The sequence below is a fragment of the Cottoperca gobio genome, chromosome 16 (genome assembly GCF_900634415.1).
Source record: "Cottoperca gobio chromosome 16, fCotGob3.1, whole genome shotgun sequence".
Classification (NCBI taxonomy): Eukaryota; Metazoa; Chordata; class Actinopteri; order Perciformes; family Bovichtidae; genus Cottoperca; species Cottoperca gobio.
The window spans coordinates 24,511,721-24,531,061 of NC_041370.1; the positions used below are offsets into that span (position 1 = coordinate 24,511,721).

At 39.0% G+C, this 19,341-nt stretch overlaps 1 protein-coding gene across 1 annotated transcript in view; it reads left to right on the forward strand.

The window, feature by feature from the left end:
• The first annotated feature begins 6,455 nt into the window (after positions 1 to 6,455).
• The window catches only part of ascc3 (activating signal cointegrator 1 complex subunit 3), a 180,652-nt gene continuing 167,766 nt past the window's right edge, over positions 6,456 to 19,341 (forward strand). The window contains exons 1-4 of the mRNA XM_029451214.1: positions 6,456 to 6,571; positions 7,402 to 7,536; positions 14,286 to 14,436; positions 18,099 to 18,676. Coding sequence (XP_029307074.1) covers positions 7,447 to 7,536; positions 14,286 to 14,436; positions 18,099 to 18,676 — 819 coding nt within the window. The 5' untranslated portion in view covers positions 6,456 to 6,571; positions 7,402 to 7,446. The remainder of the gene's footprint in view (positions 6,572 to 7,401; positions 7,537 to 14,285; positions 14,437 to 18,098; positions 18,677 to 19,341) is intronic.

Here is a 19,341-nt window from a genome sequence, read left to right on the forward strand (position 1 = left end):
ACAGAGTAAGATTATTATTTCCAATGAGCAGCTCATTTTTGGGGAAACTGCACAAGACAAGGCGCCACAGACTATGCATGATTCTCTGCATGTTTACCAGCTAACAAAATCAATATTGTGATTATTCACATTTGTAGTTGCTTTGTAGGATTCTGTGCTACTCTCCATTCTGCACACTATTTCGTGCATCCTATTCACGCTTGCACGTTTGGTTTTAAACCAGCATAAGGCTCTAAGGGCCATTACACACGACTGGTATTGTGAGCTGTGGTGGCAAGGCCAAGATCACGGTGTACAGGCAAAGTTACGTTTGATAAATTATTTTTGTTTTCCTGTGCTTTTGTGCTGCATGTGTTTTTAGCTATGCTAGTGGCTCTAGTGAGGGCATTGGGGGTCTGTTGATTGGTCCACCACTTTGGTCCAGACAATTATTGGATGGATTACATCAACATTTTGTACGGACATTTATGGTCCACAAGGGGAGTTTTTTTTGCCATCGTTGCCATGTGCTTGCTCGTTTTTTTACAGTTTTAATACTGTTTGCAACTAACCCCAGACAGACCATTTTATGGTGACTTATGGAAATTAAAGTTATGAATTAGAAACAAATGTGCATAAACTATAATGATTATGAGCATAAAACATTGCCAGCATAAAAACATGTAAATATAATGTAATAAAACTTTCTCATTAAGTTTTTTCCAAACAGAATTAGATCCATTCATGTCCAATTTTACCACTAATTACTAAACATATTAGCTGCTGCATTTGTTTGTTCAGGAATTCTGCATAAAATATGTTCCCTTCATGGATCTAGTGGTTTTCTTTGCAGTTTGGTTCATATTACTTTGTCTTTGCCCGTGGAAATGTCATCCACAGAATATTCACAGGGGAAGTGGTTTATGTTGGATAAAAAAATATCAGGGATGACAAGTCAAACATGAGAAATTCACATAAATAAAACTCAAACTGATGCATTGTATTTTACAAGTCGTGCCCTTTAGTGTGGTCTCAGGGACATGTGTGTGTGTGTGCGTGTGTGTGTGTGTGTGTGTGTGTGTGTGTGTGTGTGTGTGTGTGTGTGTGTGTGTTTGTGTGTGTGTGTGTGTTTGTGTGTGCAAGGGAGAGAGAAAGAGAAAGAAAATGAGAGTGAATCATTCTCTCACTATTCTCTAAAGCAGAGCTCTCTTGCGGCGTAGCCGGAGTTCAGTGGACACCACTCATGCATACAGCGCATGTGTGATGTGTGTGTGTGAGAGTGTGTGTGTGTGTGTGTGTGAGTGTGTGTGTGTGTGTGTGTGTGTGTGTGTGTGTGTGTGTGTGTGTGTGTGTGTGTGTGAGTGTGTGTGTGAGTGTGTGTGAGTGTGTGTGTGAGTGTGTGTGTGTGGTGGGCGAGGGATGTTGATTTGGACCTGGCCGAGAGGACAAATTACACAGAGGAATAAAGCAAATGAAGTGATAAGCAGAGGAGACACCTTCTTCACAGGTTGAAGTTACAGTAGGTGAGTTATGAATTACAATGAGGTTTCAATTGAATGCACAAGGCAGGCTGCTTTTAACATCACTGTGTGGTCAAATACAACGATAAATTATATGAAGCAGAGAATCTCAAATGCATTTCACCTCTGTTCTTGTGCATAGAACAATATAAACTCTTTAGCTGAATGGAAATAAAGACATAACAATCATAAAAACACACTATGGAAGTAATATACAGAAAAATGCATGACAATCTGTCTGTTAGTGAGATGTATGGCTTTATTTTGTGGGGGCGTAAAAACCAGCATAATCAGCGCTTCGACAGTTTGGTATTTTCCTGTTAAACAGGTGGCAGTGCAAAGTAAGGTATTGGTATTTTGGTGGGAACAGGGTAAACTTTGCTGAGATAGACATCTCAGAATCACTTGTATTTCTGACAGCGTCGATCTGCTGAGGGTTTTGTCAACAAGAGCAAACACAATACTTGGAGCATATGCACAGCTACATCAGAATAATGTTTACATTAAACAAGGACCTTAAACAACTTTCTTCATTTATTATAAAGAGTTTTATTTTCATGAATGTTATTTCTCCCATTAACTTGTTTATTATGGATACAATTGATTCAGAGAAAGTAGGAGAAACAGCAAGAAATACTTTTTACATTTACCGTCATTTACATTCACACGCAAGCTGCGCAAATGAGTTGTAATTAAATGTTTCTGTTTGTTGATTTTCATATCAACTATATATCATATCAAATCTACTAGTTTAAATTGTTAGCAACATGGCTACTGCTAGCATCCAAAGTTAGTCCAAAGCAAGAAACAACTGTGAGAACTAGATAAATCTCAGAGTAAAATACCTGGTAGTATTAATGAGAAGCTGATTTTGTTACTTACTGATCTAGCTTAGTAGAAAGAATGTTTTTATCACTCTCATTATTCGCCTTCTTTGCCTCCTCCGTCAACGGGGCCCTTTTGTCGAGTTTTCACAATTAACATTACCTTGGTTGTTCCACGATTTGAGGATAGCCACTGTAAGGTTTTTTTTTGTTACAAGCTATTTTTTTGAGTTGCCTCTTTGTGATAAATCCTCCATGACAGCCAAAGTCAGTCTTGGAGTCCCGCAAGGTTCTGTACTTCGACCTATTCTATTCACCTTATATTTGCTTCCTTTGGGCAATATTATAAGGAACCACTCTATAAACTTTCATTGTTATGCGGATGATACCCAATTATATTTATCAATCAGGCCAGATGGAAACAATCAATTAACTAAACTCCAAGCATGCCTTAAGGACATAAAAACTTGGATGTCTAGCAACTTTTTGATGTTAAACACAGACAAAACTGAAGTTATTATACTTGGCCCCAAACGCCTCCGAAACGCATTTTCCAATGACATAGTAAATCTGGATGGTATTAACTTGGCATCCAGCACCACCATAAGGAATCTTGGCATTATCTTTGATCAGAATCTGTCTTCTTTCATCTACGTAACATTGCAAAAATAAGACACATCCTGTCTCAAAATGATGCAGAAAAACTAGTCCATGCATTTGTTACTTCAAGGCTGGATTACTGCAACTCATTACCAGGTTGTCACAAAAAGTCGCTTAAGACTCTTCAGTTGATCCAAAATGCAGCTGGCACGTGTATTGATAAGAACAAGGAAACGGGATCATATTACTCCTGTATTAGCTGCTCTGCACTGGCTCCCGGTAAAATACAGAATAGAATTCAAAATCCTCCTGACTTACAAATCAATTAATGGTCAGGCTCCAGCATATCTCATATATCATATATCAAGATCTCATAGTACCTTATAAACCAACTAGACTGCAGGGTTACTTGTAGTTCCTAGAGTATCTAAGAGTAAAATGGGAGCCAGAGCCTTCAGCTATCAAGCTCCTCTCCAGTGGAACCAGCTTCCAGTTTGTGTTCGGGAGGCAGATACCCTCTCCACATTTCAGAGCAGGCTAAAGACTTTCCTTTTTGATAAAGCTTATAGTTAGGGCTGGCTCAGGCTTCCTCTCTCCTCCCCTCCCTCTCTTCTTCTCCCTCTCTATCTGTATGCATTTATATAAATGTATGTTACTAACTCAGAATCCGGGGCATCATCCCCGGAGTTTCTGTGTGTCTCATGTGGCAGGTTGCCATTGTTAAAGTTTATGTCTGGATCATGAATCGTGGCTGCGCCTGCTGCCCTGATCCTGCCGGACACCGGGAAGCCTGTATTTCATCCATACTTTCAATTTTTTGATCACATCATTTCTGTCAAATGTTGTATTTGTACTATGATGTTTATCCTGTACACACGACATCTATTGCACGTCTGTCCATCCTGGGAGAGGGATCCCTCCTCAGTCTCTCCCTGAGGTTTCTTCCATGTTTCTACCCTTTAATTGTGGAGTTTCTTTTAGGACGTTTTTCCTTGTGCGATGCGAGGGTTTAAGGACATAGGGTGTTGTATGCTGTACAGTCTGTAAAGCACACTGTAATTTGGGATATTGGGCTATATAAATACATTTGATTTGATTTGATATGCTTTCCTGGTCTGGCATGTTGTGTATATGTCTGGGGCTATTATTGTGAAAAGGAAACATGACCCGTTGGCAAGCTGCATTGCATTATAAAGTGAGGTTCAAAGGGAACCAATTTAAATGCCGATGGTGTCCTTAATCTACAGCCATTACTTTGCGCAATCAACATATACTTCATATTGATAAATTAAAGCAAACATGTTCTCTATTGCCACTTTAACATGGCTGTAGACTCTTTTGTGTATACTGTATATGTCGGACAGAAACGATAAAGAATAAGATGGGGAAAATACATTTAATGGCAATCAACTCACTGAATTTTTAATATTTAATGGAGAAGTGAAAAGTTTGGCCTGACAGTTAAGATTTACTGCTGTGGATATTCATTGTCCTCTTTCATTTGCACATTTGTTTCTTAGATACCTTGTTATAGATTAAAATGTTGGTGAGGGGGACCTTTAACATTGTTTTTTTTTAGTGTCAAAGGAAAGGTCAGAGTCCCCAAAATCATCATGAAACATGATTATGAATACCCACAGGCAAAATGTATGCAAATCTGGCCAGTACCTTAACGGCCCCTGAGGACAACGTTTTATGTTCATAACAGCAAGTCTATGGAAGGAGAAACCGCAAACAATAATGCACAGCAACTGGAGCTAGGGGGGCTTGATTGTTTATAGCAGCTGCTAATGAATTTTGATGCAATAATCCATAACAAATAGTTACAGAGATAGCTAATAAAATGAGATTCTATGCTAAAGTTACAAAATTGAAACGCACACTACTATATATTTAGTGTTATACAACACTGCAAGCACAAATACAAAACAGAAGTACAAAACTCCTGCTAGCCTGAGGCACACAGAGCACAACAGAACTTCAAAAGTACCATATTTTCAGTTAGCGGCGCTAACTTACAATATTATTGCAGCTTGTATAGCCGTGACAAGTTGTTGTTTCTGAACCATGGACAGTGCTGTTTGTTGTGAGTACACACAACATGCTGCAACAGCTTTTGACTGGGAACCATTCATGAATTCAAAACATATTTAACGCCCTGATAGTACTACGTTCTTAAAAGTGCTCTGATAAATAATTGTATTCTTTGATTATGAAACAGTAGCCTTTTGTTGTTACAGGTTGCAATGTGGAGTTGCCAGTGGGGGACAGTAACTAAGTAGATTTACTTAAGTACTGTACTTAAGTACAATTTTGAGGTACTTGTATTTTACCTGAGCATTTCTATATCTAGCAATCTAATATTTATACTCCCCTTCAACTCAGTGTGATATGGAACTTTTTACTCCACTACATTTATCTGACAGATTTAGTTACTTTAAATATTCAGATTCAGATTATTAATACAAAATATAATCAACAAATAATTTATCATGTATTATTACAGTTTCAAATAAAATTGGTAGCTATCAGTAGAAGTAGCCTGCATGAGACGTTAAGGGAATATCAGTCAATTGTAGTGTAGTACATATATATATATATATATATATATATATATATATATATATATATATATATATATATATATATATATATATATATATATATATATATGGTGCACAATAAGATGGGGAACAATAATTTAGGGAAGGACTTCTCTAGTCTCTCGCCACTCCCGCAGAGCAGGTTTGTGCCGGGATAGTGGAGATCATTTTGCATGTGATTATCAGCGTCAGTTTGAATGTGTTTCATTCCTTACTCCAGAGACACTGCCACCATGATGATGAAGATCATAACAATGATGATGCTTTATAAAAACATTTAGCAGGCAATTTCCCAATCTCTAAGACAATGTTGTCACATAGGAGACAATAAGGTAGGCCTAACCTTAAATCTACGTTTAGTCCTGTTCTGTATACATGTATTCATTTGTTCTGTTCCAATCTTGTTTTTTTCTGTTTGTGTTTGATTGGACATGAAGGATAAACAAGAAAAAACAGAACTTAAATAAACGGCTACATAAATAGAGAAACTGAAAACAGATTTCCAAGACTTGGTAGTGTAGTCTGGTTGGCTTTCAGTTTGCTCTGTGCATGCAGTGCTTCCAAGTAATGTCTCAGTAGAGTAAACGAAAAGTTTCGTTTACTAGTAAACTACAGTTTTTGTGGTTGCGCTCGTTATAAATACAGGAGCGCTCGGACTGTGTGGAGATTGCCATTTTAAGGATTGGGCAAAAAGACCCAGGGTCAGAAAACAAGTCCACAACACGAAGCAGACTTCGACGTAACACCCAGTTTTTGTGCACCTGGTCAATACCAGCAAACAGCGGTGCACCCCATTTTAATTCGAGTACCGACTCCGCCTAATGGTTTCGGTGTACGCCGTTATGATTAAAAGCAAACCTTCTGTGATGTGGCACTCCTGTGTATAAATGGGTAATGTAGTCATTTTAGTCCAAGCCTTCATTAAGTATTTTTCGTTTAAACTACAATACCCATAGTTCCTAGCTAACACGTGTCCTACTGTTGACATCTGCCGGAAGACCAGTCTCACACATCTCAAAGTTTATTCTACAAGGCTCTTTAAAAGGTAGTTCGCTATTTAAATATTACGTTTTAGATTGCCTAATTGACTGCTAAGTATTAGCAATTTGTTTGATATTGACAGTTATTCGCTGTACTAAAGCTAACGTTACAGTAATAGGGCTGTGGAAGTGACAGCCAGGCTGGCAAGCTAACATTAGCTAGCAACACAGACAACGTTAGTGAACATCCTATATATGTTATGTTTAAAGTTATTAAAAGTGGCATAAGAGAACGTATCGTTTGTACAATAATAAAAGCAAAACCTAGCATATTGGCCTCTGGCGTGTGCCCTACACCAAGTTAACGTCTGGAGAAAATTACGTTAGGTCAAGAAAAGCAGCTGGCTTGATCACATATTATTTTAGTAACGTTAAAATCTTATGTTTTTGAAGATGGCTTCAGGTCTTGGACGAATCGATAGTATCCATTCTTCAATTCGGCGTACACTCTATCTACCAAGCAGCCTTTTCCCCCCTAATAATGTGACGTTTATTAAAGGTATCCCAGATTCTCGCGAACCAACACAACTGTGCTTCGTTGCAGATAACGTTTCAGCTATTACAGTCAAATACGTAACTGCTGAGTTTTTTGGGTATTATTGAATGCCGAATACACTAAAAGACCCCAACGACGTGTTCGACGTTTGCTTATAATGTCCTACCTTTATGTGTGTTTTTCTCGTTTAGAAAGGCAACTTTGAACGGACATATTTTCTGTATGGAGTTCAGCGTGTATTTCGATAGACATGGAGGCCTAATGCACTATTGATATACTTTGTCATGTAGTATACCATGAAAGTTAAGTTCACTATTTGTAACTGTCTGTCTGTCTTAGAAATTCGCTGGAGGACCAGTGTATAGATGAGAGCATCAGAGAACCATGTCTCCTCCACGACTCACAGGTGCACTGCGCTCCTTCTCCAATGTCAGCAAGAAGGAGGACTTTAATGAACAGCTCTATGATCTGAAGGTGAGGCCTGCTAGGGGATCATTGATCATCAAATGAGTAGCTATTTTCACAATACAACGTTGAATTAAGTAAAGTAATGTAGTATATAAACTAACTCCTACTTTTAAGTTTAAGCATTTTGTTCGACAACCTAACAGCCGCTGAATGTGAAGCTGAAATTGAATTTGGCGTATGACATTTATATATTACATTCAACATTATGTACCTTTATTCATATAGAGTGGGCATACTGAGATCACTGATGTCAATCTCTTAAAATATCAGACAGTTGTTTCACTATTTATGTCCTGTTGCTCATCTCTGCTTGCCCTGAACCTCAACATTGCAGGCAATTGCCAATGTTCATCTAGGTTTTATAGTTGTTCTGAAAAAAAGAGCTAAAAGAAAAGTTCAAACCCTGGTATCCTTTCTCACCTCCACACCCACAAGTGGGTCGAATTGTTGGTTTCGTATCGTTACAGAAATGGTTGGACACAGCCCCCCGCACAGCAGTTCTCACTATGGATACAAAGGGTGGGACAATTTCCAAGGGAACATTTGCACAATTTCAATATAGAAATCCTACCTTTTTAATAGTGAACTTATTTGGGGCAAACATGCACATTACAAAGCCAGTCTTCGTGGCATGTTTTGGTTAAAATAATGCCCATTTTATTGAATTGCACTGTATTTAGCAGCAAACTCTTCCATCACATGTACAGAGAACTCGCCAGCATCACATTAAATAGGAATTCAGTAAAATTGCAACGCTCTGCATGCACAGTGCATTCTCTCATCACATGTGCAGCCCACACTACTGCACTGTCTGAACCAAAGGACTACATGCCTTCATGTAAGTTTTTATTATAATACAGGAATGAATATATTTCATATTTTTGAATATTTCAGTTAAAGTGGAAAAAGACAAATGTTCGACTCCCCCCTTTCCGTTTCTTTCAGAACCTAGCAACAAGACAAGACACTTCGTTTTATTTTCCACAGTTATGTTCAGTTGTTCCACCGTCTGCCTTTTCTCCTCCTTGGTATAGTAACTTGGAAAACAAAACCAATATCCTGTTCTTGGTTTGGTTGCGCAATGGTTGACGCACCTCCTTCGTGCCGTAAATCGAGTCTTCATTTTCCCAGGAGATCGTCCATAATTGCAGATAAAATTGCATAGTGAAAGCGAGGCTTATAAGGACCCAATCTTAAACGCCGATGGTGTCATTCCATTTTTTATTCAATTCAAACCCGAAGTTTGCACACAGCACATAGCTCAAATTGTACATCAAAGTACCTTTCCCCATTGCTAACTCGCCACATTTGGAAAATGAATGGACTATGTTTGCTTATGATATTGTAATGATATTGTTTGTTTCTATCTGAATAGGAAATGTTAAATTTAGCCTGAGTAAATAACCCCCATATTTAAATTTTAATCCTGTTATTTTCCGATATTTCCCTTTAATTCTCATGGAAAGTTTCCTCCTTGAATTCTGAAACCCTAGTTCTGACGGATGAAAATAATATAAACCTAGGAAATTGCTGGCTGGTGTTATCCTTAAACAATCTGTTTCATTCATGCACTGTTTAAAAACGATACACATGCAGGATGTGATGTTGACACATTATTATTATTATTATTATTATTATTATTATTATTATTATTATTATTAGCTCACTCCAGCAAATTAACCGAGCAAACAGAAAGTGATTGTGCTTCGGCTGTGACACTATGTAAAGGCCCTGTCACACATATCCGTATGACAGAAACGTATGCCGGCGCATACGAAATATCGGCAATACGTTGATATAAATGAAGGGTAAGTTGTGATCGTTTGAAGGATGCAGAGGATACGCCGAACACGCCAGACACACGGCCCTGTCACACAGTTCCATATGGCAGAAACATGCCGGCGTATATGAAATATACAATACAAGTCACAGACGTCCAAATACGTCCAACTTTTCCACAGCGGTGTTGTAGCTGACGTATACGAATATATAGAGTATATAACGAATACATAACAAATTATTATACGCATGTCAAACATTGATAGCGTATCACTTACTTATTTAAAACGTATCAGAGCGTCTGGACAACGGAGCTGGAAAAGTGCCATTTGGTTCACGTCATGCTGATGCTGGAGAACGGCTAAAATGCTGAGCGCTAGTTACTCCGTCGTCAGGCATAATGTTAACATAGGGTAGGAATAGGTTATCCACTCGTCATCAATAAATTGGCTGTAGGGTTCACCGTCAGCCGTCGTAGCCTATATCTAACGTAGTCATGTAGGTAGTCACGTAGGTATTTACGTACTATATTTACGTAGGTAAGTATTCACGTATGTATTCCGTATTCACGTATGTCTAACGTATCGTAACGTCTGCATATCTTATGAAGCACACGTCGGGTACTTCCGGTAATTTTGAACATGTTCAAAACATCAGCGTTCAACAACGCACCCCAGCGTAACAGTGAGCTCTTAACGAACACTACTTATGCCTTACCTTATATCAACGTACACCAGCGTGTTGCCGATATTTTTGTATATCTTATGCATTTGTTGGGCATTCGTCTGATACATTTTGTATTAGTAAGTGATGCGTTATCAATAGGTTAGACATGCGTATCTGTATATGTTCACTTTTCCGATCCGATGAAAAGTTGGACGTATTTGGACTCTGACAAATGTTCGTATGCGCCGGCATACGTTTCTGTCATATGGATATGTGTGACACGACCTTTAGTGTATACTGTTACATCAGCTAATACTGTATACATTGGATTGATGTGGGACCTGAATAATACCGAAACTCTGAAAACATATACAAGCAAAAGCGTTTTCTTATGCCACAACTACTGTATATGTGGTGATGCTCGCTAAAGTCATGTTCTCTACAACCAGCAGAGTAGTAGTAGTAATAGTAGCAATCACCGAAGCTTAAGCTGTGATAACTGTACAAACTGTCTTGACAAAGCTCCTCCAGAACCACAGAAGACAATATACAACTTAATTTAAAGGGCTGAGTAGTATCACTAGTAAACTGACTTTTTTATGTGTAAAACCGTGGAGTGCCTCTTTATTAGTCAGCTTGTTTTCTCCCACTAAATATTCTACCAAAGACATGTGATCAAGCAAGTTAATGTGATTTTTGCATGTGAAATTTATTACAGAATTTCTTCTTCTTTTTGATGACAGCTTGCGTACTGTATGGCTCTTCTCCAGCTCCCTTTTCCTGTCCATATGGGAAAAAACAATTGTTTTCATTTGGGATAGATGGAGTTTCTAAAAACACAGACGCATACTCTGTTCCAGACTCTGTTTTTCTTTAATATTACATTTCAAAAGCCAGTTATTGGTGTAAGAAACAGTGACTATAATAGAGTCAGCGTATAGGATTAGAGTCCATGGTGTGAGAGTAACGCAACACTTGTTCTCACATGTCCAAAACTTTCCACAAGGCGTCACTCGTTGATAGATAGTTTTGTTGTTTCTTTAGAGAATTACTTGATGCATGGAACTCTTGTGGCTAATGTCACCTAGTAGCAGTATCAATACAAAATTAGCTTTTGCAGGTGGTGAGAAATGACTGCGTCCCAGACCATCAACAGTCAGCACAGAAGCACCCTCATGCTACATGTTAACCACATATTAGTTGTGTTAGTATGTATGAAATATCTGCTGTTGGCAATCAAAATATATCGGACACTAAATATATGCCAGATGTCTAGTGCAAAAAACCCTAATCTGCAGTTTATATCAAGCTTGAGGGGATCATGAGAAGAGATTCTGCACACCTGTTTGTAACTTGCATTTTCCATCCAAAGCCTCCAGTCTGCCACGGCTGTCGCCAAATCACACACTGAAACTCTGAACACGTCAAAGGAAAGAACAGATTATTGGGCTTGACAAACGTTTGCACTCTTTATCAACACAGTCAGCTGTCCTACCTTACCCGGCCCTTCCCAGTGCTTTGAAAGTTTTCAGAAAAGTTTTCTGTGGTAAAATGTCCCCTGTGTTGTGTATATTATTATATATTGAATATTACTATATTGTTAATACCAATGCATCAATGTTAGAGCTGTTGGAGGTGGAGCTGGTTTCAACTACTTTATATACAGTTGGCTAGTTTAGTCCAGTGGTTCCCAACCGGGGGATCGGCCACTCCAAAGGCTCATAAGATACGTGTAAGATGTGAGGGGTTGTGATTAACGGGAGATGAAAGAAGACAAAAACCAAGCTTCATCTGCAGCGAGCCCCAACCGAACACTGCTTCTAAGTACGAGGTCACAAGACAAAGAAGTTGAGAAGCACTGCGTTATATATGTTGTGTTTTATAGGCTTATTGTGTTTTTAATGTCAAATCTTAACCTGAAAAGTAACAAGTATATCTGTCAAATACATGTTAAGGCATAAAAAGTAAGAAGAGTAAAACTATAAAGTAGCAAACAATGGAAATACTCAAGTAAAGTACTTTAGCAAATGTACTACTACTTTCCACCACTGACCTTAACTGCACAGTTTTTGTGCAATATTAAAGTTCAGGATTGTAAACATGCAGTGTATATAATACAGTAAATAATCAACTAGCTACAATTAGTTGATTATTGATGTGCCGTTAACACTTTAATGTCATATTATCACCTGATATGGCGAAGGTGTTAGCAAACACATGAGTGGAACTACAAGTTGACCCCTTCCACACACGGTAACATAGTCAGGTGAGATCTTGTTAAAGAACTTATCTTTTCACTCCATCTCATTAGTTTTTTCAGATCAGTTGCCTCTTCCTGAGATTTCATATAACATTGGGGCCTATTTAGCTATTCACTGTTACCTGGCTCACCTCCAGTTAAGTCCTCTCAGCAGAAAAAGTGCTTCTCCAGACAAAAAATGGCTGAATCCACTCTGAGATTATCTCTCCGCTTGTGCTAAAATGCTTAGTTTTAAAAGACATGGAGATGCGGATTGTAATGGAGTCATTGTGTTAATGCTTCTCCTGACCTCAGAGCTCAGATTTAATACCTCACTGCTCTAAAGGCAGACACTTAAAAAAAAGGTTATTCTTATTAACTCTAAATTTTCTACAAAAATAGTGAGGATGGATGTGACTGCAATGTAAAAGAAAATGCCCATTATCAAAAATAGCATCATGTTGGTATCCGTATCAAAAGTCAGGTGTTGCTATTATCAAAAACGTTCAAATGATACCCAGCAGTAGTTCTAATAATGAGGCTCCCCTCTTAGCTGAATCTTTTCGGGAAGTAAGCTCTAAGCCATGTAGAAATGTGTGCACAAGTAGTTTTATGAATTATTATTGTGCACAGTTCAAACATAAAATTATTTGTTCAGCGACATAGCTCATAATACAGTATGTCCAAACATTACCACTCTCTCTGATAATATTACATATCTGGGAATCAACATTTCCCCTTGGCTGTCAGTTAGTCCATCTCAACTTAACCCCCTCCTTTAAACAGTAGAGCACAACCTTCAACGTTGGATGAAGCTCCCAATATCCCAAAAAACAAGACACCTAGAATCAAACTATTAAAAAATGCAAAACTCAAGGAAGTCTGGAAGCACTGAATGTTTTCAATTATTTTATGGCCTACCAACTCAATACATTCACAATTGGACCAATCCCAATGAATCCGACAACTCCTGGACAGTCATAGAACAAACATTATGCAAATAAATGCATATATCAGACCTGTCATTCATACGCTGCTCCATCGCACGCCATCCATGTTTCAAAAACCCTATAACAGCTACAACTCTGACATCCTGGTGGAAATTTCACCAAAGAAGTGAAACTACAATCTCAACCACCCAACACACTCTCATATAGAACAATGCACAGAAAACCACTAAGTTTCTCATCATGGATCAGCAAAAGTATCACACGTTTCCCATAACAACACCTTGTTCTCTTTCCCTTATTTAGTCCAGAAGTACGGCATTGTGGCAAATATATATATATATTTTTTTTTTTTCAAATCATCAATATATACATATACCATGTGTATATATATATATGTATGTGTGCGTGCGTGCGTGGCCCGGTTTCTCTTTAGTTCTCTTCTCCTTTCTTCCGCTCTGTAGGTGTGTGCGCACGTGTGTGTGCGTCAGATGCGAAGCCCCGTCCTTCGCAAAACGGAGCAAAGGAGAGAATGTGAATGCGCAAAGTAGACAGTACAAACTGAAACGTGCACATAAATGAGATCAATAGCATAAGTGTTTAGTTTATTTAATACAAGAGCACCTGTCAATGTGAAAAGTGAGTTGTGAATAAAAAATATTTTGAGAAAAAAAAAAAAAACACCTTGAATTTCAGGAGGGGCTCCGTTGGCGGGGCTCCGTTGGCGGGGCTCCGTTGGCGGGGCGCAGCGCCCCTCCAAGACAATGGTAGGGGATATACTGTATATAGCGATTGATTAACAAGTGCTGTCAAAACGCCTCCTGGGAGCAGAGGGAGAGCTCCTCTCTGGTTTCGTTGCCAATGACGTCTATCATTTTGGGTTCAATACATGTCACAGAAAGCAAATATGTAAGATGATCCATATTACCTCAGTGACTGACCAAAGTGACTTCACCACGTCCTGCTTCCACAAAATATTTGGACATTACATTGGCAAACTGTTGGACTACATTGGTCTTATCCGAGGCTTTGTGGGCAATTAGAAAAACCTGTGATAGGAGCAGTAAGTGCCACTGTTGTCCTTCTTGAAATGTAATTGTATTTCTCCCTGTGGCTCATGTTAGACCAAACGACTGAAGAGACGGGAGCTGTTTGCCAGAAAGGGTCTGACGTGGCAGAAGATTGTCCATTTCTGCTCTCAGCATCAGGACAAAGCTAACCAGCAAGCTGCCAGTCAGGAACTGAAGAGCCTCCTTCTGGCCGTCAAGGAAATTGGTAATTAACTCCTCAGCCTCAAATTATGTTTAAATTACACTAATAAACACAGTAAAAAATAAGAATTCCATATTCTGTTGTGAGTCTACTTGTCTAAAAGTGATTATGATACACTTACCAGCTGTTGAAATTGCCATGTTATTGTTTTATGCCTTTGGTAGATCGGGATTAGAAATGATTGTGAGTTTAAAGGAAGAGGTGTGTTGTCATGCAGATTGTTTTGATTTTATTATTCCAGATTTGACTTTTGTGTCCAGATGTCTGACATTTCTTCTTCATTGAGGTGAAGGCAGAATTATTTTGTGGTGCTTACTGATTTGAAAAATGGCATGGTAAATTCTCTGCATTAACTACAGTTATTCCAAAGAAATAGGGTTCTCATAACTCTTTAAAAAGTCTTAAACGGTCTTAATCAAATAGAGGAAATTAAAGTCATACATTTAGTATTACATTTGCAGATGGTGCGTCAATGGCTGATGGGAAAATTGTCACGCACAGTAGTCTCCCGTCAAATGTCCAACTGTGTATATCTTTTTGATTAACTTAGTATTAGATAATGAGATTCTCAGCCATTAACAGAGGTTTTATGTTACATTTCCGTTTTGATAGCTAGCTATAGACACTGACTGCGTGTCATCTTTTTCATGATCGTCCTTCGTGGTTGCTAGCTAGCTAACAAGCTCGGGATGAGACAAGATGGGGTGATGCAGCAGCAACTAGTGGGTCTAATGTTATGCTTTGATTGTTTTCACATGGCACACCCCAAAACTTCGACCGACTCCCTCCCAACTTCTCAACAGTAGGCATTGAGCAATTTGATAACATTTTGCTGGTGGAAGTGAGCATAATGAGTTACTGTTCTTGTCACACAGCGAGTGTGCTCTGTCATAATCTTGTCCGAACATTCTATTAAAATACCCACTGGAGTACCTCACTGTCAGAAACCTGATGTGCCTGGAGCCCCAAAGATGCACACGGAGCCAGGCGTGTGCCTCGTCTGGAATTTGTGCAGGACAAAGGTTGTCAGGAACAGTCATAGCGGGACATGAGAGATGAACATAGGGCAGGCATGTCCAAATGACTCCATAAAGGGCGTGTGGCTGCAGGTTCTCATTCCAACTGAGCAGCAGCACACCGGGCTCGACTATTTTAATCAACTGATCTTTCAGATGAATCAGGTGATTGTTTGGAACACAAATCTGCAGCCACACGGCCGTTTCTGGTTTGGACATTCCTGGCGTAGGGAGTCTTTCAGCACCTTTTCTAAATGTTATCTCACAGCCAGTATGAGTCATAACACATTTCCTTAGACTTCGTATATGTTCTTAGACATAATCATTTAAATATAATTGTAAATCTTTTTATTTAAATGATTTTGATTATTGTTCCAGTAAATTGAAAATAAACCTTTTTTTTTTTCTTTTATTGGACAATATAAAAAAATAATGTGCTCGTCTTCCTTTGTAGTTGGTGACATTGCACAACAATTTTAGAAGTTTCTCTTTTCTTAATCAGCCCCATTAATCGCTCTACCGCTAGAACGAATTGTGGACTTATAATGAAGACAATTCGACATTTATTGTGCTAAATGAACAACTCATTTCCATGTCTGAAAATGTGGAGTTTTGAGTCCAACAGAAAGGACTGTCCCACATCTGTACAAGAAGTCAAGAATTAATGAAAAAATGTCCAGAAAAGACAGTTCACCTGCCATATAACATACTTTATGCTTGATTAGGAGACAAGGCATTTTAGAAAATGTGGTATGGCTCCTTGAAAAGGCTTGTGCATATTTCCCATTTCTGCTTGGTTTCCTTAAAGGAACACTCTAAAGATCTTTTTTACAGCAGATATTTTGACACAGGTGAAATTAACAACATTAACTGCATCATAGCACATTGGAAGTTATGCTACAGCTCGCTGCTATTACTTTGTTTTTACAAAGGTAGATTGATTGGCTGGTGTTACCGATGTTTTCTAGCAATTGATTGACACATCACTGAAGCCTTTACCAGCTAAGACCAGTTTTGATGGTGCTGTCTGATTTAATGAATCACTAGTTTGAAACTAAAACGTAGTCACTAAGAATTAAGGAAGGATTGATGTTGATTATATCACCTGCCCCTTCTCAAATGCACTACATTTTTCAATTGCTATGTACAGTGAAATCATTAAGTGGTTGCTGTCATTAATGGGACGTGGTAACACACTTTGGCTTAAACTTGAGTTAATAAAAAGCTGGTCTGACAAATGTATATTTCTTAGTCATTAGAAATGCTAGTCTATAGTTTTAATGGACCACTCTAAAGTGTCTATTGGCACACACTGGATGTCCATATAATTTGCTCATAAATGTGTACTTAAGATCCAGGAACAATACATGTAAATGTGATAAATAATATAATGTATTTTCTTCATGTTTGAGAATGTTCCTCAACAAATGAAAATGTACTAGATTTACTCCTAAAACAGGTGTTTAACAACATGGCGTACATGCTGTAATCCTCAAGTGTTAGCTGAACTTCACAAGTCAATTATGGAGCTCTCCCATGAAAGCCTGTGATGGTTTTCATTTCATTTGCGTTTTTCTCCGGTTATGGCAGTATATTTTCTTCTCATTCGCCAATCAAGAGTAACAGTATTTGTTATTGTGATGCTTTATGTGTTGAACCTGCGCTCAGACAATGTGGCTGGATCCAAATAAAAAGTTACTCTTAAGCACACACTGGAGAGGATGAAAGCAGCCATTCTGCTCGGCTGCTTGCAACGACGACTCTGATGCTTTTAGACTATTTTAATTGGTTTAAATCCTTTTCATCGGTTTTCGCTTTCCTCTGCCTCTCCAACCTTGTTCACTCCATTTTCCCTCTGTCCTTCTGACATTTTTTCCTCTAATTGGACAATTACTCTGTATTCCTTTTTGTTAAGTGCAGTTCTGGTGAAGCATGAATTGTTTGGAATATTATTTAAATAAGGGGCATGGACCCTAAACAGTGAGCTCATGCTGTAGTCTTTACAGCTCAGAGGAAAGGCTGCTGAATCTTCTCTGAAGCTATAAATAGTGCACAGCTCAGATTTAATGGCCATGCAAAACAGCACTGCTATCTAGATACCACTAATGATAATTAGTTATAATATACCGTGCATGCGTGCGCCGCATGTGCCTGCTGTCCTCTAGACTTGATGCTTAAATTCCTTTCAGTCTTGGTTCCATCACACCAGTGAATCTTACAGACTGAGAATCTTTGAGGTGATTTTTTTGCAAATTGTTTTCATGTGTATTTCACTGAGAAGTGGCTTCTTTCTGGCCCCTCTGCCATAAAGCCCGGATCGGTGGAGTGTCGCAGTGATTTTTGTCCTTCTGGAAGTTTCTCCCATCTCCACACAGGATCTCTGGAGCTCATTGGGTTCTTGGTCACTTCTCTTAGCAAGGCTTTCCTCCCCAAAATGTCTCAGTTTGGTCAGATGGCCAGCCCTGTTAATGTACTTAGTGGCTTTCCACCACTAATTAAAATATATGAGTTTTACCAACTTTCTGGATCAGGGAAATGTTGAGAAGAGGCCACAGGGGAGGCCCCAGACATGGGTTTGCCTAGGGGCCCCAAATCACTCAATCTGCCTCGGGCAATCATGACATGACAACGTTGTGTTTTGTTTTACAGTGGGGACAGAACATGGCCAGGCGGCAATTGAAAGTGCAGCAGTCTTTCTGTTTGAAACCTTCCACAACAAAGACCATGTGGGCACAGAAGAGACCCGGGCCATTAAACAGATGTTTGGCCCGTTTCCATCATCTGCAGCTGAAGCCTCCTGTGCCTGTGTGGCTCGGCTGGTGGCTCCACTTGGAGAATCCCAAGTTGAGAACTTTATCCAGACCATGTGCTCCCGTCACAACCCCCAACGAGGCTCTACTTTTGGACGCAACATCGTCTTCTCGTATGACTGCTACGCACTGGACCCGCTGGAGGACCTGCCCTGCTCTGCCATCCATGAGGAGAATTTGAGTCTAGACTTTATCACCTTCCTCAACAACCAGCAGAGCGGGAGGAATGTTGGCGGAGAGGAAGAGGTGTCCAGCTCAGGAAGATCTCTGAGCTCGGGGGATGGAGCCATCCTTAGAGCAGAGGTGGAAAAGTATCTGAATGGAGGCAACATGATCTCATCCAGCCCAGAGGAGCTCTGCACCTCCCTGTTTGAAATGCTGGCCTCCCACAAGAGCAACGATGAGCTGCAGAATGAGGTTTGTGTCACTTGGAAATACAATCTAACATATAAATACTGTATCTGATTAATTGTTCTTAGGAATCCTTTTGCACGGGTTAAACACACTAAAATCTACTTAGTGTGGATCACCACCTGTCTTATCTGTAAAATTGACTTTCATAATGGGTTAAATCAATTCCTGACACAGAATTTACTGGTTTGGTTATGGTAATTTGACATGGATAAAAATGTTTTTCATAAATGCGATGAACTATCCCTACTTCAGTTCACATTTAGTTCTACTGATTAATACTTTATAATTTAGAATATAATAATAATTATAATATAATTCATAAATCAGAACACTTTCAGAGTAAACCTTTAGAAAAGGTTGTGGTAGTTTTGTGCCTCCAAGCTTCAACAATCAGATGATTAGGCCCTCATCATTAGGGCAACCTGTGTATGTAAGCTGTAAGGCAAAACTGCTCCAGAAAGGTCTCTCTGTTGTCTGTAAAGCTTATTGCTGTGAGGACATGGTAACAATTGAGGCACTTGATATTAATATCAACATTAATATTATGGACTAATCTACTCAGTAGAAATGAGAAATCCTGACTTCATGTCTCAACTGTACAGCCTTTACAGTCATACTGTATCCAACATTCAGACAATGAGCACATTACACAACAGAACTACAATACA